Raw genomic sequence first — 27,864 nt, 5'->3', positions numbered from 1 at the left:
TTCCCCTCTGCTTGGAGGCTGGTCAGCTGGAATTTCTCCTTTCCTTTCCTTTCATTTGACTTGCACTGATTTCCTGTTCCTGCCATCCCTCATCTCTTTTTAACCATAATTAAAACCCAGAGTGTGAAACTAACAGGACTGCCAGTTGTTCGCCACAGACATGTTATCTCCCTGCTTCCTACACCTTAGTATGATTTCTTTCAGTTCATAAAACACATGAGCAGTCTCTTCTGGTTGAGTTTATCTGCACAGATGTATAGACAGACACAAGTTCACACTGCCTGCATTCTGGTGGGATGCAAGCCAGCTCTGAAACAAGCTGCAAAGCTGGGATTAGCATTGTGCTGCCCTCAAGCTAATAAGCCTTGCTAAGACTTTGGATCTCTCTTCTTGGGCTCATCTCTGGGTTAGTGGTAATTTAGCTCTGGCTTGGAGCTGGGAGATGGACTGCTGGCTCAAATTATGCTGGAACAAACTTGTGCCCCTCTGTGAAAGACTCTGCAGGCAAGCCCTTTGTGCACATACAGACTTCATTAGTGATGTTCTTATGATTATTATCATTGTTATAGTTATTATATTACTAGTGCCTTTGGACATGGCCATTTTATCAAGTGTCTAAAGGCAGCAGTAATATGCAAGTATAAAATACCTGGTTTTGTTAACACTGCAGGTATTTTACTGTGCTACATCACACATTCATTTAGCAGTTTAGGCCCTAAAGAATGTGGGATTTGAATTCGAGTTCAGACAGAGGTGCTTTTTACATACTGTGGCTTCATGTGAGGAATAAAAAAGTCCATAAAAGGATTTTGGATCTTGCTTCTCTCCCCCCCTCCAATAACAAAATTACATTGACAGGAATGTTTCTATAGTGCTGTGTCAGTTTTCTTAGTATTTGGTTATCCCATTATTTTGAGAAGAGTTGCTATATAATATAGATCTAAATTGTTCTACAAATAAAAGTATTTAGTGGGCCAGATTATTTTCATGTCTGAGATGTCTAAATGGAAAGGACCTCTCAAGGGGAATTACTGTAGCCTCATGCAGCTGAGAGAAGGTGTTTTAAACCTCACAAGTGTACCAACTAGGAAAGCTGCCTCCTTCCCACCTCTTCCAACAGGAAAAACCACCATTCTCATCTGAATGCAAAGAGGCAGACAGAATCAGTTATTACATTTGTTCAGTGGACCTCACATAGATCTTTTTGTAATGTGCTGTTACAACACCTACCTGAAGGGCTGCAGATAACAGCTGCTCTTCTGGCAGAACCTCTCTGCTGCACTGTCTTCTGGAAAGGTCTCCTTCTTTATTCCTGCATTTGTGAGAAGATTGATGAGAAACCTGGCTTTATATGAATGCATTTGAATATTTATACCTCTGACTTCTGTGTGGAGCCTTGCTCTGCCAGTTGAATGGAACAGCAGCAGTAAAGCTCCTGTCATCAGCTATGGCTTTTTCTGCAAATGAAGAGGGTATGAGTAACCCTCTTGGGAGGATGTAATCAGTCTGTGCTGCAGTAAATAAACTCACCCGCCAGAGAGGTGGCAGGAAAGTCCGGAATGCTGGCTAATAAAGTGATGTTTCATGAGACCATCTGGGTTTTATAAAGTCAGTTATTTAAACAACGCAGAGGAAAATTGTCATAGAATGGCAGAAACACCTTATTTGAAAATGCAAACACTTCTCATGTGGAAATAGTTTACGTCTCTGACTCTTCCAAAAACAGTGTGCAGAAGAATATTGCCAGAATAGCTACTTCTGCTGTTTTCATAAGGCCTTTATTTTGTCAGATGTTTATACAAATGGCTGTATGTGTGCAAAATGCTTTTATTTTTCTTTATAAAACTAAAAAAGCTCATGTTTGGAATTAACCCTTCCATTGATGCAAAAAGTGGTTTGTTTGGTTTTTGAGAAACTGGAATTATTCTCCTTGTGCTGCCATGTATTGCAGTTATGCTTCTAATGCATCAGACAAAGTGATTCATGGGAAAGCAACAGTTTGGAGGCAGATTTTACCCTGACATATCCTTTGAAATCTTTCCAAATCCTTTCTGGTTTGTTCCTCATTGTGTTGGGCTCATAGCTTCTGCCTCGCAAGGCTGCTGAGATTCGTGCATCTGATCCTACTTCTGTTCTGTCTTTGAAAACAGTTTCAGCATCCCACATCCGTTTTGTTCCCCAGGAAGAACAGAGAAGCCTTTTCAAGTTCTTTCTCAACCTTTTCAAGTTCTTTCTCATCCTTTTCAAGTTCTTTCTCATCCTTGAATTCTCTCGGCCTAAGAGGAAACAGGCATTGTTCAGGGTAGTTGGTTCTAGACCGGTCCTAATACTTTACCATGACAAGGCCCACAGGATTTCTGCTTGAAAGGAAATGCTCAGGTCACAGATTTCCATCCTTTCTCAGTGCAGGCAGTCAAGTTCTATAATCCTTTCACTGAATTTATCAGACTCTAGCTTTACTTTTTCCTCCTGTTTCTCTTACTTCAAGGCCGTTACTGCTGAGGTGGATAGAAACTTCCTTTTCTCAGGCTATATTCACATTCTGTTGATGCTGTTTGTTCCAGTGCCAGCACGGTCCTTCAACCGAACTGTTTCTCCTTTGACATTTATCTTAGTGATGTGTTTTTTGGAAGCAATCCTACCCCCTCCCAGCCTTTGTTTCATTAAGGTATAAAAATTAAACTCCTTTGGTCATCTTTGATGTGATACAATCTTCATTCTCTTAATCATCCCATTAATCCCTTGCTGCATCTGTTCCTGGTTTTATTCCAGCTTCTTTGGATAATTCATAAAGAACATGTCAGATGTGTGCTATTGTTTTCTGTGTACCTCCTGGAATAGCACCCAGGATTTCCTTTCTCCTGTCTGCAGCTCTGTCAGTGATCATAAAAACAGCATGAGATCTTCCTTTTTGCCGGTTCCACTGAGCATACAGCATAGTGCTAGACATAAGGCTCTGGAAGTATGGCCTTTGCTTAACTTGCATTTCATGTCTGCTTGTTTCATCATCAGGAAACCTCTGTTTCTTCCAGCAGTATAAATCCATCTCCGGGCTCACAGTGCCTCCCAGCTCGCTGTCCATAGCAGATCCCATCAGCATTCTCATCTCCTGTGCCAGTGACTATTAAATGTCACTATTCCAAAGCTTGTACCTAGAAATGTCAGTGCTGTCTTCCAGTCTCTTTCTGTAAAGCTTGCTGTAAAACTTTATCCAATGTCACATTGCACTTCTTGGACAAATTGTCATCTTCTTGAGTTCAGCCAACGATCACATATGCTACTTCGTACACCTTTTACAAACACATCAGATGTACAATGCTGACCTCAAAATATTGGTATTAATGACTTAAATTTTCTACCTCAAAAGGGGTTTTACGCAATTTCTTCCATACTTCCAATTAGTCTTTTATTTAATTCTACATCTTGCATTCTACAGAAATCAGATTAACCAGCTTGTAGTGATGGGGGGAGCTCCCTCCATTCCTTCTTAAAACTACAGGGATATGGTTTGCCTTTCTCTGTCTTATGGCATAATTTATTGGTTGATTCTTTCTATTTGCGATGATGTAAATGAATGAATCAGCATGCAGTTTTGTCTGCTGGTTCATCCAGGGTTATGACATTGTGTTCCAAGATGTTTCCCACGGTTGGAATGTTTTGCTCTCTGAGTATTGCCTTGACTTTCAGTGAAGATTTCAGTCTGGTCTGCCCTGACCCTTTCTGTCTACAGAAACTGCATTTTTTGTTTTATTTTGTTATTTTGTTTATAAGTAAAGTCCAGAGGTAACACCAAATGATAATATGATCCAGCTTTACCCTGTTTTCTCTTCCGCTATCACATGTACATAGAATCATAGAATCCCAGACTGGTTTGGGCTGGGAGGGATCTTAAAGGTCATGCAGTTCCAAACCCCTGTCACAGGCAGGGACACCTTCCACTACACCAGGCTGCATATTCAGGTCTGAGGTGCCATTCCTGCTAGAACTGGGACCAGTAGAGAATCTGAAGCTGGTGCTTCACTTGAAGGTGTCTGGAAGCTTCATTTGACATTATTTGCCCAGACATTCAGTGCCAGTGTCAGAGAATGCTGTGTCCATGTATTGACTCAGGCACTCATTCTGCACCCTCTTTCTCTTCTAGATCAATACAGTTTTGAGCTTTTAAAAACTACATTTTAATAGGTGTGTATGCTCAAGTCAGTGACATTATCTTTGTTCCATGCTTGGAAAGGAACTCATTATAAAGTCTTAATACAAGGTGTGCATGCAAATGGGCCCTTATCAACTGACTTAGACTTTGTGTTTTTACTCTGGATGCTACTGAAATATTGTGCAGTCAGGAAAAATGTGCTACTGCTTCAATTTGCTTTGGTGCAGATTATGGAGTCTGGCTGACCATGCCTTGATAGCCCGTTGTAACATGGAAGAAGCAGTGCGGAGCGTCTCTTTCAGTCCGGATGGATCCCAGTTAGCACTCGGAATGAAGGATGGCTCCTTCATTGTTCTTCGAGTAAGGTACAAGGAGAAAATCTTATGTTACTTTCTCATATTAGTAGTTTTAGTAGTACCTAATTGAGATAACAGTTTTGAGACAGATCTCCTTGATCATACAGTTCATTTCCTGTCATACACAAGAATGGATACCAGGCAAACTAGCTGGTGATAGAAAGACATTTTTAATCAGTTGTAAGATACATGTGAATTCTCCATTTCCCATAAGATGACAAGCCTCTTTTTGCATGAATACATCATACTCAGTAGGTATTTTCTGTCTGGAGTACTATTATGGAAGACACACAAGAGCAGGTAAAACAGAAAGCTGGCCATAAGAGTGAAACAGCCAAACAAAACAGTGTGATATCATAACACACAAGCTACTTTAATTGATGCTTGGAAGAGATTACTGCTTCCTTAGCACCACTTCATATGTTTGGTGAGCATATATTGAAAACATTTGGAACTACTAGCTGATAGGAGAGAAAGCCTTTAGCTGATGAAGGATCTGTGAAATCTCCTGTAAATTTACTGCTTAATGACTTTAACAGAACTTAAATGATCTGTTCTTATTAATACAACCTCCTTTTCAAAGACTACTGTTTTTCTACAGAGGTTAATCTTCTTTGTCTCACAGTAATCTTGTCTTTGCTAATTTGCCTGATAATTAACATTATTAAGCACTCAGCTTGTGGAGACTGATAATGGTAAACCCAGCATTATTCCTTGTATAAGGCCCTCAATGCAATTACTTTTCCATCTGCTCCTTCCCTGTGACAGACCTTCTGATGGGGTGACAAATCTGCAGCACAGGATCCAGTAAAACTGGGTGATGCCAATGTGTTTCGTTGTCATTTTCTTTGAATCATGCATTCAGCCACATGAATCTATACTCACTTTTTTCTTGGCCAGGAAGGATCTGGATCTATGGAATGATCCAGAGAATGAGCTGCTCTTCTCAGTAGCAATATTGGCTAATGGAATAGTTATGTTACCAGTTTTTCGTAATAACTGGTAGCTCTTAGCAGGGCTAAGAACTGATTTTGGGATTTTTCCCCTAAGACACTTTTTGAAGTTAAAACTGGTTACGAATAAATAAGAATTTTCCCAACAAAATTTCTGCTGTTATTGACATTCTGAAATGTCACCATTTTAAGATAAATTTGTAAAAAACTTAGTCTATTAGGTCTTTTTAAGATCCTGATCATCTGTAACACTAACTTTTCCATTCATATTGGCATCTCCCAGAAACCTCTGTCTTCAGTTATGGATAATTGTCCTTTCAGGACTCGGCTTTTAACAGTGCTGTGTATCAGCATTTTTAAGCAATATTAACAAAATCGATTAGGTTTTAAATAGATCTGAGTCTTTTCATAAAGTTGATGTTTCTACCAACAATTAATTAAAGCAGAAATAAGGAAAAGTATTTTAAAAGCTTAAAATACAGAGTAACAGCAGCATGATATCTACAGAAGACTCTTCCAACATTTTCTTATAGCCCAAATGTGTAACCTGGTGTGGATTGTCTTTCTGAATTAATGGAACTGGCACTTGGCTCATGTTCAGCCAACTCAGGGGAAGGTTTTGTTTTAATTTAGGTTTAATTCTTTCCTCATAACTTAAGAATTTGGGGAAACCTACTTGCAAAAATCTGGTCTGTATTTGCTGGCATTACAGGTTTTGGTTCTTTGATTGATGAGTTGTTATATCAAGTGTAATTTGATAGGGAAAGGTGAATATTTATATAAACAGACTATGTAACTGTTGGATTTTTGTCAAAGACACATGCAAGGTGTTGTCACTTCTCTGTTTTTCCATTGGTGGGTGATGGCAGTGGTGATGCTGCAACCCCAAACCCACACACCATGACCAGCTAACTAGTCATGGTGTGTAGGATTAATGATATCTAACTTTGCCAGTCTATTTGTTAGCCTCTAATCTAAACTGTTTGCCTGTCTTCCTAGAATGTGGGAGTCAATGTGGAGAAATGGGTGTCCCAACATGGTCCTTCTGAATAAGAAGGAACTCAGTTTCCAGCGCCTGTGCAAAAACCCCCAAATTAAGTCTGGTCTAGTTTAGACTAGGCAGCTAATTATGTTACAGGTAAAATTAGGTGAATAGAATAAAGAACATCATTGACAGGTAAGGCTGTTTCTATCTTGTGCTGTAAAAGTATGCTTATAGCCAATGAAAACAACAGGAACTTCTCAAAAAAAAAGGATGATTTTAGTGCAATCTGGTTTTTGCTGTACAAATTATTCAGTGCTTCTATCTTCATATTTGTCTTAAATATTTATGATTGCCTGTTCCCAAGTTTGCAGTTCACAGTTCACACTTTCTCTGTTGGTTCTTGCAGAGACATGACCGAGGTGGTTCACATTAAAGATCGAAAAGAGGTGATCCATGAAATGAAGTTTTCACCAGATGGCTCTTACCTTGCTGTGGGTTCCAATGATGGCCCAGTGGATATCTACGCTGTGGCTCAACGATACAAAAAAATTGGAGAATGCAACAAATCTATGAGTTTTATTACTCACATTGACTGGTCTGTGGATAGTAAATTCCTGCAAACCAATGATGGGGCAGGAGAGAGGCTGTTCTACAAGATGCCATGTAAGTTTACATGTGGTTCATGTTAGGGACAAGTAAACTTCAGTATGGCTTTAAAGAGGACAACAAAAATAGGATAGAAATAGTACAACCTGCAAGGGGAGTTTCTTGACTGGACTTACATAAGTATCTACTGCTTGTTTTTAAAATCAGGGTTCACAGAATATATCCACCTTCAGCTTGCGTTAAGTAAAAGCTGTCTCTGCATTTACTTCTGCATAAATTGTATGAGTTTACATAACATGTTTTTGTGCTTGTTTATATGCAGCTGCAGAAGAATTTATGCATGAGGTCCTCAAATACCACAAATCATAGGATGGTTTGGGTTAGAAGGGACCTTAAAGCTCCTCCAGTTCCAACCCCTGCCACAGGCAGGGACCCCTTCCATTGGAGCAGCTTGCTCCAAGCCCCTGTGTCCAACCTGGCCTTGAGCACTGCCAGGGATGGGGCAGCCACAGCTTCTCTGGGCACCCTGTGCCAGCGCCTCAGCACCCTCAGAATGAAATGTGAATATTATAGTCGTTTAAAGAAAATTGTGATTAATTTTAAATTATTGAGGTTGAAAGACTAATCAGAGTAAGAAGACAAAGAAAAAACTGATTAATCATTCGCTTTACAGTAAACTCCATTTAAACTGTTTATTCACTTCTATATTTGCAGCTGGGAAGCACATAACTAACAAAGATGAGGTCAAAGGAATTCACTGGGCCTCGTGGACCTGTGTGATAGGATCTGAAGTGAGTGGAATTTGGCCAAAATACACTAATGTTACAGACGTCAACTCTGTGGATGGAAATTACAACAGCTCAGTGCTAGTGACTGGAGATGATTTTGGGCTGGTTAAATTGTTCAGATTTCCATGCCTAAAGAAAGGTAAGACAGTATTTTGTATTTCTGAAGAAGGCAGTATTTACCTTGGTACTACATCAGTGTATTTTCTAATGGCATGTTTAGTGTATAATTCAAGTGAATGTGCACACAGTTCATGTTAGTATTTATCGGCATAAAGATGAGATTTTAACCCTCTGTGTATCTAGTAATTTCCTACCAATGTGTATGTGCTGGAGTTTAGAACTGTTGAGAACATACAGTTTAGTGTGTGCTTATTCTCAGTTCTCAGAATCTGACTCAGACTTTACATCACATCAAAATTGTATCCCCACCAGATGCACTACTATCATTTGTCCACATTTGTGCCAGTAACTGTTGCGGAAACTTAGAAGGGTTTCACTGTCAGTTATTTGCTTCACATCTATAGTAAGCTTTTAACATAGATTATTTCCTCAGGGCCTGCACTGTAACGTGCATAAAGCCAACAGAACTAAATAATGCAACCTTTTGGCTTTCCATGTGATACCATATCAGTGTATTTTCTGATAGTAAAATTTGAATTTATGTTGGTAGTACAATATGTAATACAATTCACATTAGCAGTAATGGCCATGAAGGCGACAATTAAACCCAATGTGTATCTGGTACTTCCTGCCAAGATTTAAAGACTTTTCTGAAAACTGAAGTGAATGTATCATTCATATTATTTTGTGCCATTTATTTTTACATTACATTAACTTTTAGTATCAGAATATCAAGAGGCATTTAAGTATTATTTTGTCTTCAGTTTCCATAAGAGTGTTCAGGCTGTGTTTCCATTAAAAACCAAACTGTATTAGTCACAGTGTTGTGGGTTTTTTTCCTTCTTACATACTGAAAGTCCTCGTTTTGGTTTTAGGAGCTAAATTTAGGAAGTACATTGGCCACTCAGCCCATGTAACCAATGTCCGTTGGTCCCATGATTTCCAGTGGGTTTTAAGTACAGGAGGTGCTGATCACTCTGTGTTCCAGTGGCGGTTTATTCCAGAAGGGATAACAAATGGCATCCTTGAAACATCTCCACAAGGTAAAAATGATCTCTTCTGAAGGGTTTGTTAAATAAAACCAACATAGAATGCAGCAGTGGTAAAAAAAACCCTCATATTGAATGAATTCCTTGGAATTACTTATACTCAGCATGTTTGGGATACTCCATTTTTCATAGACAACCATTTATTTCAGGCAACTCTTCTGCAAGCTGCAGAACTGTATGTCTAGCAATACACAAGTAGTATTCATCAATGTGATAAAAGCCATTTAGATGGGAGATCACTAGACCAAGATAAATTCTCAGAATTAGCAGTCTAACTTGCCTTAAGAAGTCTGAGGAATTCTTTTTCTTTCCAATGCAATTTCACATATATATGTGATAGCTGCACTTGAGACTTTTTCTTGTCCTATTCATGACACTTACAGCATTGTACAGTAGCCAGATGAATTGTGGAGTGGCACCTGCTGAAAATTGGATTCCCTGCAGCAAAAGGGCAAACTTGTGCCTCCACAATTTGGTAAAACACCTTTGTAAAATAGCTTTGTTACAGCAGATCTGTTTAAACACAGACAGCGATCACACTGAAAGGTTTTATTTACCACTTCTCTATGTTTCACTCCAAAGCTTATTAAGAAAACAGTATTTTCTCAGATGATGGAAATGGTCTCCTCAGTTATTGTACTTCTCTCTGCCACCTTCCTGCCCCAGGCATTGAAACAGGAGAAACAGAAATGAAACCTGGCACATTCAGTCAGCCCCGTGATATTTGTAAGCTGCTTAAGCTTCCAAAGTTCTTGAATGCTGCTTTGCCATAGTTTAAGTTATATAAAACCATCACATATTATTTTCTTGTGATTCTGTGTGATTTTTATTTATTTATCTTTAATGTAGAGGGTAGTGTTGACTCCTACAGTGAAGAATCAGATTCAGATTTATCTGATGTGCCAGAGTTAGATTCTGACATTGAGCAGGAAGCTCAAATCAACTATGATCGCCAGGTGAGTAAAAACACACAGTGTGCCAAACACCTGACAATTTATCATGACTATTCCATAAAGTAAAAGAAGCTTGCAGCTAATTCAGCAGACTAAGAAGATTATTTTGACAATATTCAGCTGATTATGCAACCAATATACATAAAACCAGAGTTTGCTTTAGCTGGAGATGAGAATTCAAAAGGGTTTGGAGAAAAAACAGTTTATGTACTACTATATGTTAGAATAAAGAATATATCTTAAAGAGCACCAAAAATAAACAAGGTTTTGTGAGATCTTATTGCTATTCCCATTTCCATAATAGAAGTTAGAGAAGACTTTTCAGGCCAATTAGGCTTAGAATCCTAGTTTGCAGAATACAGCTCATGGAGTTTTTGTGTGACTTCTGCATATTCAAAGCAAAATACTGAGTTTGAAACCTGCATAATAGAGTTATTTGTGACAGATTCTTTTTTATTGCCAAGGACAGGAATGTCCAAGAATTAAAATTCCCCTGGTTTACAGGAACCAATTAAAACTGGTTTCTAATAATCACTTAATGCACTTCTTTTCAGAAGCACTGTGCTGTGAGCTAAATTAAGATAGATTGCTTCCACACAGGAACACAAATCGGTGTTCTTTACTGCACTGTTTTTTTCAGGAGTGGTAGTGTGCTTTTTCACTCTTCAACCTGATCCTTCAGGGTTGATTTATGCTTTGTCACTATGGGCTTGGCTGGTGATCAACCCTGAACTTGGTTACAGACAGCGAAATCTGCTTTGCTGCTGTCACTGTGGGACTGCTCCCTCTCTGAGAGGGCACGCTCTTGGCTGGCTTTGTGATCATGCTCAGCTCCTGGCTCTTCTTCACTCTGCTGCTCCATGACATGAGGTTTCACCCAACCTCCATCAGGACAATTACACAATACTGTATTAGAAAACATTGTTCAAGTCACAAAGTTACATCAAGTTTAGAAAATGCTATAACAGAACATAGTTCTGCCCTTTTTGGGTGCATGGATTATGATTACTCATTGCTGCAGGACTTCTGCTTCATTTGGTGTATGGAACATTTAGTTCTTACCTAACAAGGAACTGTTCAATCTATTTTCATTCATCAGCTGCCTTTATTGCACATTGCTCGAACGTGTCTCTGGAGACAGAATTGTTTTTGCTTGTGGTTCTTTCCATTCCATTCATGATACTGAGTTCTTCACAAACACTGATGTTTATAACAGTTTGTGGGGTGGAAGGGTGATGTTGTCCTTGTTTTCATAGAATCCTGGAATAGTTTGGGTTGGAAAGGACCTGAAGATCATCCAGTTCCAACCCCTCTGCCATGGGCAGGGACACCTCACACTAAACCATGGCACCCAAGGCTCTGTCCAACCTGGCCTTGAACACTGCCAGGGATGGAGCATTCACAACTTCCCGGGCAACCCATTCCAGTGCCTCACCACCCTAACTGGAAAGGATTTCCTCCTTATATCCAAGCTAAACTTCCCCTGTTTCAGTTTTAACGCATCATCCCTTGTCCTGTCACTACAGTCCCTAATGAAGAGTCCCTCCCCAGCATCCCTATAGGCCCCCTTCAGACACTGGAAGCTGCTCTGAGGTCTCCATGCAGCTTCTCTTCTCCAGGCTGAACAGCCCCAACTTTCTCAGCCTGTCTCCATACAGGAGGTGCTGCAGCCCCTGATCATCCTCGTGGCCTCCTCTGGACTTGTTCCAACAGTTCCATGTCCTTTTTATGTTGAGGACACCAGAAGTGCACACAGTGCTCCAGGTGAGGTCTCAACGAGAGCAGAATAAAGGGGCAGGATCACCTCCTTCACCCTGCTGGTCACGCTCCTTTTGATGCAGCCCAGGATACGGTTGCTTTCTGGGCTGCAAGCACACACTGCAGCCGGCTCATGTTCATTTTCTCATCAACCAGCACCCCCAAGTCCTTCTCCTTGGGCTGCTCTGAATTTCTTCTCTGCCCAGCCTGTAGCTGTGTCTGGGATTGCTCTGACCGAGGTGTAGGACCTTGCACTTGGCATGGTTAAACTCCATGAGGTTGGCATCAGCTCACCTCACAAGCGTGTCAAGGTCCCTCTGGATGGCATTCCTTCCCTCCAGTGTATCAACCGAACCACACAGCTTGGTGTCATTGGGAAACCTGCTGAGGGCGCACTCAGTCCCACTGTTATGAAGGAAAAGAAGCATTAACATCAAATTCTGCTGTCTTCTGACTTTTGCTTCTGCTTAAAAATATCTGGAACCTGATTTTTCAGGACCTGTTTTCATCATGAATAGAATATTATTTGTCACTTTGTCCTCATACCTTAGCAGTTGCAATGGTGAAAGGTCACAATTTCCTCAGACCAGAACTGGAATCTTGTACTAAGCATGAAATATGCACAATAACCTTGGTTCAAGTTGGTTTGAGTGATTTAATGGCTGACATAGAGCTGCTTTCTAGAATGCGTAAGGATCACTTCTAATGTTCCATGCTTTAGCCAAGGACCATCCTTTATCTTTTCACCTCACTTGCTAGATCCTGCAATCAGTTACATAGATCCTTCTGATAGAGCTTATTTTACTTCTTCAGAGATCAATCAGAGATCGTTTCAGAGATGGATCATATTTACCAGATGAAACAGAGGTTTTGTTACATTTTCTCCCTCCCCTCTCCTTTACTGTAAGACTCACAGGAGTGTTTGTCCCTTTTCCCTCCTCTCCTCCTCCTTCTTCTGATTTTCCATCTGTATTCTAATCAGACAGCACTCTCCTCCATGCTGTCTATGTCTCAAAAAGGACTTCTGGGTTTAAAACCTGAAAGTGCAAAAATAGGTGTAGGAAGTTAAACAGCAATATTCCAGGCAGGTTAATGCATGAAAGAGCTGGAAGCATCTTGAAATAGAATCTTACACAGGAAGTGTGAGACAACCCCAAGCATAAGCTCCATTTGCATTTTGATGAAGGAAATGATTTACAGAAACTCATGGAAACAAAAATAGTCTTATTTTGGGAATTGGTTTGGGTTTGGGGTTTTTTGATGCTATTTATGAAGAAGTATACAGGATTTTAGATTTTGAGATGCATTTGAAGATGATGATCGTATTCTATTCCATTAGTAGCATACTGAGGGGCAAAAGCAAATGGATGAGAACGTACAGGATAAAGTACAACACATATGAGACACAGACACAAAACATTAAGACTCTGTGCCTCCCGTTTCAAAAGCTCAGCTCCTTATATCAACACCGTCCTTGTAAAAATTCAGTATTCCATCTTTGTAGTCAGGTAGGTACATGTGGGAATGGCCATCTCATTGTCCTGCAAAATCCAACAAAGGTAGGCACAGAAGACAAACAATAAAGTTATGTGTTCAGCATTACAATGGATTTTGTTCAGTGCCACAGCTCTGAAGATGCTTCAAACATCTTTAGTAGCTCCACAGAATTTCAGCATTCCTGAAAGTTTTAAATGTATAGTATTTTATATCTTTAGTGTATTTATAGAGCTGGAATTCAACATCAGGATTCTGGACATGGCAAATCACTTCAGTTCTGTTGGTTACTGTATATTTCACTGCAATCCCTATATAGAATCAATTCATTATGTTCAGCTTAGAGTATGTACAGGGAAGTTAAAACACACCAAAGAGTTCCAGTCAGTATTTAACTTGCTTTTCACTAAGTGACACTGGAATCTTCTAGGAAATGTACATTCTGCTGCTGCTGTTCCAGACTCGTGTTCTGGGCCACTCAGGGGGCTTCATTGAGTGGAAAAAGTTGATTACCAACTCAAGTTCTATAGGACACAACTTACTCTATGCTGTAACTACTGAGCATCACATTAATACTTAAAGGAAAGCCACTTTCATCCATATACACAGCTATTTAGCAGACTGGAGGTGTGCAATTAACTTTAATCATTATTCCTCAGGTTTACAAAGAAGACCTACCTCAGCTGAAACAGCAAAGTAAAGAGAAAAACCATTCTGTGCCCTTCCTGAAAAGAGAGCGAGCACCTGAGGACAGCTTGAAGTTGCAGTTTATACATGGGTAGAGTAATATTAGATAATATTTGGGGTTTCTTTCTGACTGTTAAAACATCCTAGCAATTTTAATTCACATCAGAGCATTTAGCAAAGCATTTTTCAGTGCTTACCTACAATTGCTTTGTCATTACTGTGGGCAATTTTTGTGATATCATAGATTTTCTTTATTCAATTGTACTTGTTAAGGAACAAGAGAAGTTTACAGTGCTGTAACCATGTAATAAATAATGCATAAATGTTACATTTCAATACATAAATGTTGCATTGGCCTACAAGGGTGCTGGAGAGGGATTTTTAGTCGGGGACTGTAGTGATAGGACGAAGGGTGATGGGTTCAGACTGAAACAGGGGAAGTTCAGGTTAGATCTAAGGCAGAAGCTCTTCCCTGTGAGGGTGCTGAGGCGCTGGCACAGGGTGCCCAGAGAAGCTGTGGCTGCCCCATCCCTGGCAGTGTTCAAGGCCAGGTTGGACACAGGGGCTTGGAGCAAGCTGCTCCAGTGGAAGGGGTCCCTGCCCATGGCAGGGGTTGGAACTGGATGATCTTAAGGTCCTTTCCAACCCAAATCATTCTATGGTTCTGTGATTCTAGTATAACTTGGTTTCTATGTACTTCAGTTACAGAGGCTATGACTGTCGAAATAACTTGTTCTACACACAAACTGGAGAAGTAGTGTATCACATTGCTGCTGTGGCTGTTGTATATAACAGGCAACAACACACTCAGAGGCTGTATCTTGGTCATGATGATGACATCCTCAGCCTAAGCATTCACCCAGTGAAAGACTATGTTGCTACTGGACAGGTGGGTGTTTAGAAATAACCATTAGCGAAACATGGAAATAAATGCCCTTTACAATATGGAATTAGGAAAAACATGGTGTCTTTGTCCTTCAGTGTAGTGTTTCCTCCTAACTATGGGAGTTAACTAAGCTGTGTATTGTTTCCTATATCCCTCCCAAACAGTTGAGGAGCACTGGACTGGAAACTATCCAAGGTGATTATTAAATCATTCCTATGTAACAGGAGAACTGCCAATCTTATGCTATGGCCTTGCAAACAATCTCACATTCACTTTGAAGCTCTGCTTTCATCTGTAAAATGCAGGAGATTTTGGGGTTTCATTAGGTAGTCTTGGTATTTTTGTACTGTAGTGTCATTCAAAAGCCTTACTCGGATAAAGGCTGTTTTATGTTGGGCACTCTACAGATATCTGGTACTGAATCTGGTATGTTCAGTATATTCATATATGGTAATAAATTATGTCATTAACATGATAACAAATGCTGATGATTTAGAGACTGACTGGTGATATTTCTCTGAAAGAGAAAATAGGTCTTGAAGAAGATAAAATAAGGCAAGGATAAAAGTAGTTACCTCTGGAGTGTTTCGAAGCTGTGATAGTGCTAATTACTGCTATAGGTGTGCTTTGAACTCCTCTGAGCTGATATTCCAATTAACCCTCTGATTTAGGTTGGAAGAGATGCTGCTATTCACGTTTGGGACACACAGACCCTGAAATGTTTATCACTGCTCAAAGGCCAGCATCAAAGAGGAGTGTGTGCACTGGATTTTTCAGGTAAGCCACAACCTACATTGATCTAAATGCTTAATTAAAAAGCAAGGCTTCTGATGAAATCTTCATTTGAGGAGCCAGCCAGCTTTACAACCACTACAAATTCTACATAGAAATTGGTTTGATAACAGTTAAAACAGCTGACAGTTTTGATAACACTAGTGTTGTAGTAAAGGCAGTCATGGGCCTTTTGTCAACTGATTGATAACTGATGTCTCTGATGGCTAATCCATAATACCAAGTGTACAGATAGGACTCTGGTGGCTGCCTACATGGTGGCATAATAATTTAAAAGCAGGCAGAATGGTGGCATGAAGTGTACACATGAGATGGAAATGTGATCTGTAGGCTCAGACAGTTCTTTGCTAACAATTCCCACATTTTAGTGAGTCTAAAGAAATAAATATGACAAATTCTCCTACTTGTCTTTCTGAGACGGATGACCTAAGTTGTCTCAGTTCTCAAAGAGTAAATCCTGTGCTCAGCATTGAAAAACATCATCCATATGGTGGTGACTTACATATGTCTGCATCTTTATAGAAGTGCTTGCAAATCCATTCTGCCTTTTTCTATTTTTGTAATTAGATTACTTTACCTGAACTGTCCTTTTTCCTATCTGATTTTCCCCAATTAGATGCAATTTATTTCATATTCTCCTCTCTAGAAATGTGGTAAGAATTCACTAGGACATAGATCACAGTTACAAGACAGGACTTTAAAAAAGAAGTTTTACTTTCACAAAGATAAGTCTGTGGAACTGAGTCATATTCCATTATCAGAAGAGGAGTCTTGGTGTTCATCCAAGAAATGGAATTCAAATGTGATATTGCTGATCCACTGTGGTGTGTAACCAAGCTCTGAAGGTAGATATGGGAGCAGAAGAAGTGAAAATGGATAAGGATGAGCTAACTGACATAATGTACAGGGTTGTTAAAACCCTTCTGATCATGATCCCTAGTTGAACACATGCTCATATATTTAGAAAATACCTTGTGATTTTTAACCATTAGATTCCTGTATAGATGTACTCCATGTATCAGAATTCATATCCCTCCATAAAAGCCTAAAGAATAAACTGGCCACATATTCTGTGGACATAAATCTGTACAAAAACATTAAAGCTCTTTTTAAAAGTAGGCACTACAGACATCATTACAGTCTTCCTGTAGGACCTGATCCTGAGAATACACACGTTGCATTCCTAACTGGCTTTAGTTAGGATTCTTGGCACAGAGAGGAGCAGATAGTTGTGCAAATATGCACCTCACTATGGGATCAGAGTGCTGCTTTGGTCTTGTGTAAGCAGTTTTCATTGTGTTAACAATAGGTATTTCTAAATTAGGTTCAGGTCACACTTCTTGAAGTTTAAAGGAAGAAACCTAAAACTCCCAACCTTTTTTGGCTGTTCTTGACCTGGTAGGTGACTCTGTACTCCCAGTTCTCTCTGCCTTTACTCACTTGCTAAAACATCTGCTACTGGCCATTACTGAAAGCATGTGCAGGGCTGGACCACTTCTGTAGGACCCTTCTGATGAAGTTATGATTCAAAGATTATGAGTTCATTCATGCAATGTTTGGCTGTGCCCTCTGGTGGCTAATGTAAATTCTATAATTGCGAGTAGTAATTGGAGTGTATAGTCCATAGTAGTGCATAAAACCTCCTGTTTCAAGGGAATAAAGATGTCAGTGTATTTTTACCAATAAAATTTTGTCAACATGTTCCATTCACATAATTGAGTTACCCTAAAGATAATTGTCATCAAAACATACAAATATACCTCTTAAATGGTGCACATTATTGCATATTTGCCTTTCATATCAGCTATCATTATAGCATTTTATCTCACTAAAACCATTACAGAATAGCTGTTCTGTTTCTTTTCTCATTTTGTGTCTCCTTGTTTGTTTCAATTTAATTTTTAATAAACTTGGTTTTGGTTTCCTGTCCTGTTTTTTACCTTTCTTCCTCCCTGCCTTCTTATGCTCCTTCCATCTAGGCCTACTTTGTTCAGCTGTGAACAGTTTTCTTCTTTCTGTAATTCCCCTTCTCCTTCTTGACTTGCTTCTCACAGAACTCAGTCACTAAATACAGTGAGACAGCCTAGTCATGGGAACATGGTTCCAAAGTTCAGCCTGGTGAACCCTGCAGTAGTTCTATGGAATAATTCATAGACTCATAGAATAGTTCGGGTTGGAAAGGACCTTAAAATTATCCAGTTCCAACCCCCCTGCCATGAGCAGGGACACCTTACGCTAAACCATGGCACCCAAGGCTCTGTCCAACCTGGCCTTGAACACTGCCAGGGATGGAGCATTCACAACCTCCCTGGGCAACCCATTCCAGTGCCTCACCACCCTCACAGTAAAGAACTTCTTCCTTATATCCAATCTAAACTTCTCCTGTTTAAGTTTGAACCCATCACCCCTTGTCCTGTCCCTGCAGTCCCTAATGAAGAGTCCCTCCCCAGCATCCCTATAGCCCCCCTTCATATACTGGAAGGCTGCTATAAGGCCTCCATGCAGCCTTCTCCAGGTTGAACAGCCCCAACTTTCTCAGCCTCCCAGTGGCATTCCTTCTATAACCTGTGAAGTTCAATTGCCTTATCATATACTCCAACAGCTATGGTTTAGCTTTTTAGACTTTTCCAATTTCATGACAGGAGTTTGTCTCTGAAAGTTTAACAGTGATCTTGTTTCTTGTTATGTCATGCACGTAGCAAGGATGCCTAGGTAGAGTTGAATTATGTATGATCTGTTCTTGCCTTTCTTCCCCTCATTATCAGAAGTGCTGTGTCTTTCCTGCAGTCAAGAGAAGATAGCCAGCAGTTATATTTAGCCTTACAATTTTCTATCGTACTTGCAGTTTCATTGCATTGTCTATTAACTTTTAACCACCCATTTTGTTACACACTCAAAATTCTTGTCACCATCTCAGGCACAAGAAAAGAAGCATCATCTGATCAGAAACGTTTCAAATGTTTTGGAGTACTTGGACATTACGAAATTGACTTTCTCTTGTTTGATCCTACCTTCCTTCCTTGTCCTTAAACACAGGGATGTTTTGTATCTGCCTTTGGGAAAGATCAATAGTTTCATAAGGAATAGGAATTTTAAAAGAAAATAATTATAATAGAAGATAATATAGCCAAAATAACACCTTTTATAGATAAGAATAGACCCTTGCAACAATCCAGTTAAAAATCATAGAATGGATTGGGTTGGAAGGGACCTTAAAGCTCATGCAGTTGCAATCCCCTGCCATGGGCAGGGACACCTTCCACTAGAGCAGCTTGCTTCAAGCTCCTATGTCTAACCTGGCCGTGAACACTGCCAGGGATGGGGCAGCCACAGCTTCTCTGGTCACCGTGTGCCAGTGCCTCAGCACCCTCACAGGGAAGAGCTTCTGCCTTTTATATAACCCCTTGGTTTAAGTTTGAACCCATCACCCCTTGTCCTATCACTCCAGTCCCTGATGAAGAGTCCCCCTCTAACATCCTTGTAGCCCCCTACAGACAATGAAGGCTGCTCTGAGGTCTCCACGCAGCTTCTCTTCTCTAGGCTGAACAGCCCCATTTTTCTCAGTCTGTCTTAGTACAGGAAGTGCTCCTGCCCTTGATCATCCTTGTGGCTTCCTCTGGACTTGCTCCAAAATCTCCATGTCCTTCTTATAAGAAGAAGGATGTAATTAAGCAGAAAACACTTTTTGTCACCTATAACACAACCTGGTGTGTCTCTGATAAGGGTGATGCCATATTAAAGTCACCTTGGTTAAGAAGAGGAAGGATGGGTCATGGATTAGTAGAGTGCTCTATGAAATCTTGATGTGTCATCACACAACAGGTATTCACTTTGGTACTATCATACTTGTGGATAACTGTCCGCAGATAAAGACTTGGTCATCTTAAGAGGCTGGGCAGGTTGACTGTCTCAGTTCACTTGTCTAATTCTGCATGCAGTCTGCTTTAGGAATGTGAACCTTAATCTCTCATAGCCTTTTGCTTCATTTACAGTACCTCATTTGAGATTCAGCTTACGGTGTATTTGTTTTGTTCATTGCCTGTTTTCGGCTAAAGCTGTAGCACCTTTAACATTACATATTGCTTCTGTACAGCTGATGGAAAATGTTTGGCATCTGTTGGGCTCGATGATAATCATGCCATTGTGTTTTGGGATTGGAAAAAAGGAGAAAAGCTAGCAACAACGAGGTAAGAATACATCTTGCTATGAATGTCCCCCATCGTTACATTTTTCTATATAGTACCAACCACATTTATTACTATGTTTATAGGAAAAAAACAAAACATCTCTCTGCAAACCAAGTGGTGTTTCAGAGCAATATATCCAGATCAGATCTTAAGGTCCATTCCAACCCTAACTATTCTGTGATTCTATGATTAGAAACCTTGGGATGTACAGCTTAGTGTTTGGAAATCCTGTGAACTGATTCTGTCGAGAGATCCCTAACATTTCTGTTACATTGACATTGTAGCTCATTTAATGATTTTCAAGTGAAGTTAATCTTTTCTCTCAGTTTTATGTCCTGATTCAGGGTAGAAGTCATCAGAGATGTCATATATTCCTTTATGCATTAGACAACATGCTGGGTTCCATCAGTGCACATAACCAGATCGCTTTCTAAAAAGCAGAAAGTGTTCCCTCTAATAGAAGTAGATTTTTCAAGGTCTACTGATCTTGTCTTTTTTCTGAGTCAGCCGTTTCTGAGATATTTACTCTTTGCAGTCACCAACTGAAGGCTTAAATAATAACCTGAGAGTGAAGAAGCTTTTGCAGTTGCTTGAAGAGACCAGTGTTGGGGAGAAGGTGGGATTACAGTCTGCATTTGCTTTTTTCCTTCTAAAATATTGAACTACAAAATCTTCTTTGTCATAGAATCATAGAACAGTTTGGGTTGGATGGAACCTTCAAAGCTCATCTAGTCCAAGCCCACTGCAATGAGCAGCAACATCTTCAACTAGATCAAGTATGAATGTCCCCTGTGATTTATGCTAATCTAGTTGTATATGATAGAAGAATCAAAGTGTTTGAGAACCTTCTTTCTGTCTTATCCTTGGGCAAACCAAATGTACCTCTAGAGTTGTGCAGATACCATGTAAGCATGGGTTTGTGTATCAGAAAGGCAAGGACTTAATTTCATATGCTGACAGCAACTATGTAAGGTCTAGCACAGGTCAGTATAAGTTATTAGCATAACTACAAAAAAGTGCCTGTAAAAGATAATTTACTTTTATTATTATATAGTGACATGTTCCAGAAGAAATAAGGTTTTCTCATCACAGCACTATCTGTTTGCTATATACCATTACTGAAGAAAGAAACACTTTGATCCAAGTGTGTGGGTACCATGATCTATACCAGCTATATCATGTTGTCTGACATCCCATTTATCAGGCAGCAAGATTTCAGATCCTACTTAAATCTCTGGTGTGGGGCTTGCTTAGCAACAATGTTGTCTGTGTTGGAAAACGTGACATTTTCTTTTGCTTTGCAATCCTGGTTTCACTGTCTGCACACAGATTGTGCTTCAGATGACACAAGTGAAAGAAATACCACATACATTCCCACAGAGACCTGCTAAGCTTTAAAAACAAGGTGATGATGGGCTGTATGGCTCCCTGTCTCATGCTGCTTACAGAACAGATAGAAGATTTAGTACTCAGGTTGTTTTCAGTGTATAAAGCTGCATGTACCCAATGGTTCTACTATGGTTACTAACCTATTATTTTGAAAATACTCAAGAGTCCTGAAAGAGAGCATAAAGAAAGAGTTTATCTTCTAAAATATTCCAATTTATTGTTTATATTTTAGAAGTGCCTAAAGACAAGTTCTTTTATTCTGGTAGGCACAGTAAGGCTTAAAAAGAGAGGGATAAAAAGCAAAACAGGAGGGTTTGCATCTGAATTTTAGACGTATGTCTCATGTGACAAGATGTATCTCACGTGAATAGAGAAGAGATTCAGAGCAGCCCAAGGAGAAGGACTTGGGGGTGCTGGTCGATGACAGACTGAACATGAGCCGGCTGCAGTGTGCGCTTGCAGCCCAGAAAGCAACCGTATCCTGGGCTGCATCAAAAGGAGTGACCAGCAGGGCGAAGGAGGTGATCCTGCCCCTCTACTCTGCTCTCGTGAGACCTCACCTGGAGCATTGTGTGCACTTCTGGTGTCCTCAACATAAAAAGGACATGGATCTGTTGGAACAAGTGCAGAGGAGGCCACGAGGATGATCAGGGGCTGGAGCAGCTCCTGTATGGAGACAGGCTGAGAAAGTTGGGGCTGTTCAGCCTGGAGAAGAGAAGCTGCATGGAGACCTCAGAGCAGCTTCCAGTGTCTGAAGGGGGCCTATAGGGATGCTGGGGAGGGACTCTTCATTAGGGACTGTAGTGATAGGACAAGGGGTGATGGGTTCAAACTTCAACAGGGGAAGTTTAGATTCGATATAAGGAATAAATTCTTTCCTGTGAGGGTGGTGAGGCACTGGAATGGGTTGCCCAGGGAAGCTGTGGATGCTCCATCCCTGGTAGTGTTCAAGGCCAGGTTGGACAGAGCCTTGGGTGCCATGGTTTAGTGTGAGGTGTCCCTGCCCATGGCAGGGAGTTGGGACTGGATGATCTTAAGGTCCTTTCCAACCCAAAGTATTCTATGATTCTATAATTCTATTCTATGACCTTTGCAGACAAGAAGAATAGGACATCTCCTTACAATTATCTAAACCGACAAGAAGAATTAATCTAAAGTACTAATTCTGAAAAATGAGGTGTGCATTCACTGTATACAAACATCCATTATATTTATTCTGGAGTTATTTGATATTTGTTTCTAATGAATATTCTCTTTGTTTAATTTTTTAGGATAATTTATTTCTGCATGACTCCTCAGTTTTCTTTCCCTGTTGCAATGCTTGGAATATCCTGTTATTTATTTGTTTTAATTGCATCCTGGATAAATGATACAGCTTGTTTCCCTATCTTGCCTCTACAGTCTTCTGTCTAGTTTCATTAAAATCCTTATTGAGTAAGTGTAGCTTTCAGAATCAAGATGTATCTGAACTTCCCTCGCCAGCTTCTCGTGCCTCATATGCTGAGGCACTGTTGGTCTGGTGTTGTGTGTTAGTGACTGCAATCCCTAAGGGAGCTGAGGGCAGCATTGTCAAATGCATTTACAATCTAAATCAATGAACATCATGCTCTAATACTTATTTCTATAACAGCAAACATCCCATGCCAGCTCCTTAGAGCACAAGGACACAAAGAAACGTACAGTCCAGATCTCATGTGTCAGCACTATTCGTCCTACCACAGATGCAGACATACTCTCATCATCTTACAGGGACTCCTGCACTGGGATGCAGTTAGTTTGATTTTGCACTCTTTTGCCTGTGTGATAGGTGCTTCCAGAAGCAGCAGTGTAACTGGCCTGATCTGAAAGGCTGGGCATTATTATAGCAAAGTAGATGAACAAAATAAGAGGGAATTGCAAGATGTACTTCAGATGTCAAAGGGGTAAAGGATTGGTTTTCATCTAGCTGATTCACCCAAAGAAAACACTGAATCCAAGGAGGGTGTCAGAACCATGTGATTTCCAGAGCTACTAAATCTGATAGATGAAAGTGTCATTGTCACAGTACAAGACCTGGAAATACATACTGAAAAGCTGGGGAGTGTTGGTTTTGGTATTCTATAAAACACTGAGATATAAATAATTGCTCCTTTTTGCCATGCTGAAACTTAAACTACAAATTCCCATAAACACATACTTCAACAAGAATAGTTTAATTACCTAAGAACTGAATTAGAAGGTGTGTGTGCTGCTGAATGAACTGTTACCTAAACTATAATTATATAATTTGGGTTTCTAGTTCTTGCCTTGAAGCACAGTATGTTAAACGCTTCCTTGGTTTTCTTGACTATTTACAGTATTTATTGAGTTCTTACACAATTAAGTACTTATGTTGCCCTTTACACCTTCTCTTAATTGCACTGAGCTTTGTGTAGCCTGCTTCTTCATCATGACTTAGCTGAACTGAAATTCAGTGGGAGACAATTTTTATTCACCAGGTTTCTGAAGCTTTCCAGGGCTAAACTCTTGCAGATCAGAAACGCAGTGCTCTGCTATCTATTGGATAGGGTAAGGATGGGAGGGATAATGGGGACATAGCCTCTGTGGCTCATCTGCCAACCCTCACTGTGTTACAGACCCATAACTGCACCAGGAGTAGGACAGTCGTGGTGATAAGATTCTCATTGCTAAAGACCATATTAGTCCATACAATGAAATGCCTGTTTAGAACCAAACAATTTGAAATGTTAGCTCATCTCTTGCCATGTACTTTTATTTTTCATTGTTATTGCAGGGGCCATAAAGATAAAATATTTGTAGTGAAGTGTAATCCACATCATGTAGACAAACTAGTCACAGTTGGGATGAAACACATCAAGTTTTGGCAGCAAACAGGTACTGTATTGAATATTTTATATGTAATTTGTTTGAGACTGTGTATACTTTTAATACAGGAACACTATGTTCTGGGTTTAAGAATTTGTTTTATTTGTAAAGCAATTTTCTAATTACCAAAATAAGAGAGGGATAAAAACCTGCCTCTGAATCAGCAAAGTCCCAGTAGACCTTTCTCTTTGGAAGATGCTGGTCGATGAGAAAATGAACATGAGCCGGCTTCAGTGTGCGCTTGCAGCCCAGAAAGCAACCGTATCCTGGGCTGCATCAAAACGAGCATGACCAGCAGGGCGAAGGAGGTGATCCTGCCCATTTGTTCTGCTCTTGTGAGACCTCACCTGGAGCATTGTGTGCAGTTCTGGTGTCCTAAACATAAAAAGGACATGGAGCTGTTGGAACAAGTCCAGAGGAGGCCACGAGGATGATCAGGGGCTGGAGCACCTCCCATATGAAGATAGGCTGAGAAAGTTGGGGCTGTTCAGCCTGGAGAAGAGAAGCTGCGTGGAGACCTCAGAGCACCTTCCAGTATCTGAAGAGGGCCTATAGGGATGCTGGGGAGGGACTCTTCATTAGAGACTGTAGTGATAGGACAAGGGGTAATGGGTTCAAACTGAAACAGGGGAAGTTTAGATTGGATCTAAGGAGGAAATTCTTTCCTGTGAGGGTGATGAGGCACTGGAATGGGTTGCCCAGGGAGGTTGTGAATGCTCCATCCCTGGCAGTGTTCAAGGCCAGGTTGGACGAGGCCTTGGGTGATATGGTTTAGAGGGAGGTGTCCCTGCCCATGGCAGGGGGGTTGGAACTTGATGATCTTAAGGTCCTTTCCAACCCTAACTATTCTATGATTCTATATTTTCAGCTACTTGATTTTTAGCTGTATTCATACCATTAAGGATTTCTCCTGAACAAGCATCCTTGGTTCACATTAAAAACACAGTCCTGTAATTCACTTGGGCAGATTATGACCGTTGTGAAAGCACCAGCTGGTAGCTGCAAATCTTAGGTGCCTCTGGCCCACTGCTGGAAACAGTAGTGTTTGTTCTTCTGGTATTGTTGGGACACTTCTACAACCCTTCAGTTTCAAGATAGAGCTGGTTTTCAGTCACCAGAGATGACTTCCAGAGGTGGAAGCACATGTTTCACAGTGCAGGCAGGTTTGAGGATGGACCTTAAAATGTGTGCCTGGGCAAAACAAAAAAAGAAGAGAAAAATAGGGTGTTTTGCAGGAGTTATAACAATTTGAGCTAAAATTCATAACACAGTATCACAAGAACCAAGATGTCAAGGTAATCTGTTTGTTTCCTTTTCTAAATAATAAAAAATGAAAGTGTATTTTCCATTCTTTCAAAACAGGGTAAGATTCTGCAGACTAATAAGCAAAATATTCAGAATGGGAAGTAGCTGTTGCTCTAGACTTGTGTCAGACTGAGAAAGAGCTGGTTTCTGATTGAGGGTGGGTTTATTCTTTATGATTTTTTGTTCTTCGTGACTTTTAATTGCACAGACACACATGAGCACTTGGTCAAAACATCTTGGAGAGCATCTTCTGTGTGTAAGGTTGGCAGGGCAAGGGCAGCTAAAATAGAGCTCAAGACAACTCCTATACTTACACGATACTTGACAGCATTCAAGTGGGTTAGGTGCTCCCAGATTAAAAACCACATTTTACCCTGCATGTGTTACGTTGAGGTTATTTTTGTGATGATTAAATACACTTTCAATGCTGCTTGCTAAATTCCATTGCAGGAATTCGCATTAAGCAGTATCTTATTCAAAGTGCAGTCTCTTTGCAATAGAAATGATGTATTCTGAATTAAGATTTGCTCCGTGGGACTCTCAGTGTGGTGTTAATTATGAAATATTCAATGATTTGACAAAAGGTTGCCACTGCTATTTTATTTTGTACTTATATGTATATTTTAATCTATGAGTACTCAATTCATGGGTGCATACAGCTACTCCTGCTTTCGGAACTGAAGTAACACTGTGGCAACTTGGTTCTCTGATGATCAAAACAGGAGCAAATCCTGCCATTTATTCTGCAGAACTGCTGCCAAATTGCCAGGTTGCTAGTGGACAAGTAAAACGAACCTCTAGTATCTCATGTGTAGTTGTGATTACCTTTAAAAGGGAAAATGCTGGGCAGGAGCTTGACAGGCTGTTTTGTGCAAAAGCCATCCTGCCAGCCATTGTGTTAGTCCTTTTTACACAATTCCCCACTAAATTTACCATTTGCTTGGAAAGAACAGTCTGAAAAATAAAGTCTGTGCTGCTTCAAAGCTGTCATTACTACATTGATTTTCTTCTATTATGTTTGTCCCGTGTAGTCTGTTTTTAGTATTTCTCTAATCTACTCCATCACAGATAATCAAAGGGGATGATGGGGTCAAGACGTTTGTCTTTACAGCACTATGGCTGCAAACTGGAATCCAGATTGCTTTTGTTCATGGTGCAGGTGGAGGCTTTACATCAAAACGAGGAACGTTTGGAACTACTGGAAAACTGGAAACTATGATGAGTGTCTCATATGGGCGAATAGAAGATCTAGTTTTCTCTGGTGCTGCTACTGGAGATATTTATATCTGGAAGGATACTCTGTTGCTGAAGACAGTGAAAGCCCATGATGGACCTGTATTTGCCATGCATGCATTGGATAAGGTATTCAGCATCTGATGTGACCCATTCATCTTTATTGGTTCTGTTGCAGCACTGGATTTTAGAAGTGTGTAACTCACATACCTTCCAGTAAAGTTACTCAGGGTTAACTTGATGTGTACGTGAGCAATACATTGTCCTACATTGCATTAATACTGAAGATGTTTTAATAATCAAAACCATAACAGAAATCGAGCTGAATCTGGATGTGAATAAAATCAGAAACCCAATATTAATGTGTTCTATTATTTGATAGACATTTATTTGTAAGCACCATGTCATTATGTCCTTGCTGTCTGACCAATAGTTTTCTGACCTGGGAATATGTCACATTTATTTCTCACTGAGAGAGAATACACTCAAGCTTGTCAGTGTCATATTTGTAAACCCCAGGAGAGTAACAGGAGCCATTCATTGCCTCTTCAACCTGATCCCAAAAATATGTTTGCATTATCAGTTTCCAAAGTATGAAACATGAATTTTTAATAGTATTATCGCTGTATCTTAAGCAATCAAGACTTTGAATATCCAAAGCTTTGTTCCTCTGAGCAAAAGTATTTTTCTTAAGCTGCATCAAGAAATCTTTAGAAGAAACTATGGCAGAATATATTACTGACATCACATGAATGAGGTTGGGGCAAAGTTTTGCCACTGGCAGTTTGAAGATGCTGATAATGGAACATCCTTTTTGAGGTTATAGTTTCAACTTCAAAAGTATTAGCAGAAGGAGAAGAATATTAACTATAAACATTTTTATAGATCAAGGTCACTTAAAACCCCTGCAGCTCAGTCCTTTCTGGCCCTAGCTGATTGTTCCCAGCTTTTCCATCAGTTTTTCTATTTGATCTTGGCACTCTGTCTTCTGAACATCCTCTTCCCTTACTTTTTTCTTGGTTAGTTATTTATGCTGTATTTTACACTCACTTGGCACAGATAAAGAGAATCTACCAAGGGTATTAATCAAAGAATTGGTTCCTATGTGTTATTAGAACTCAGTTTGAAGCATCTGCTAAGTGAAGCTATTTTACTAGCTACTTGTCTGCAGATGAAGCACATATTTTTCTATGGCTTATTTTCACATGCAGAAAAATGTTATGGTCCAGCATTACTACTTACAATAGTGTGCAATCTGCAGGGTTATCAGTCTTTATAACCCTAAAAAACCAACTCTCTAATCTTATC

General features: G+C 40.0%; 1 protein-coding gene across 8 annotated transcripts in view; it reads left to right on the top strand.

The window, feature by feature from the left end:
• The window catches only part of EML6 (EMAP like 6), a 120,763-nt gene that overhangs the window by 55,599 nt on the left and 37,300 nt on the right, over positions 1-27,864 (top strand). For all 8 annotated transcript variants that reach the window (XR_009726010.1, XR_009726011.1, XM_061356855.1 and 5 more), the window contains exons 8-18: positions 4,378-4,515; positions 6,851-7,107; positions 7,765-7,977; positions 8,834-9,001; positions 9,857-9,963; positions 13,872-13,990; positions 14,602-14,788; positions 15,457-15,562; positions 19,671-19,764; positions 23,927-24,027; positions 26,483-26,685. Coding sequence is in view for 6 of the 8 variants with exons in the window: in XM_061356855.1 (XP_061212839.1) it covers positions 4,378-4,515; positions 6,851-7,107; positions 7,765-7,977; positions 8,834-9,001; positions 9,857-9,963; positions 13,872-13,990; positions 14,602-14,788; positions 15,457-15,562; positions 19,671-19,764; positions 23,927-24,027; positions 26,483-26,685 (1,693 nt within the window). In the remaining 2 variants the exon portion in view is untranslated. The remainder of the gene's footprint in view (positions 1-4,377; positions 4,516-6,850; positions 7,108-7,764; positions 7,978-8,833; positions 9,002-9,856; positions 9,964-13,871; positions 13,991-14,601; positions 14,789-15,456; positions 15,563-19,670; positions 19,765-23,926; positions 24,028-26,482; positions 26,686-27,864) is intronic.

Source organism: Neopsephotus bourkii, unplaced genomic scaffold (assembly GCF_033783945.1).
Source record: "Neopsephotus bourkii isolate Nb327-2 ecotype Australia unplaced genomic scaffold, CSIRO-AGI_Nbou_v1 NB_873, whole genome shotgun sequence".
NCBI classification, from domain to species: domain Eukaryota; kingdom Metazoa; phylum Chordata; class Aves; order Psittaciformes; family Psittacidae; genus Neopsephotus; species Neopsephotus bourkii.
This window is presented reverse-complemented; position numbering and strand designations above follow the sequence as displayed.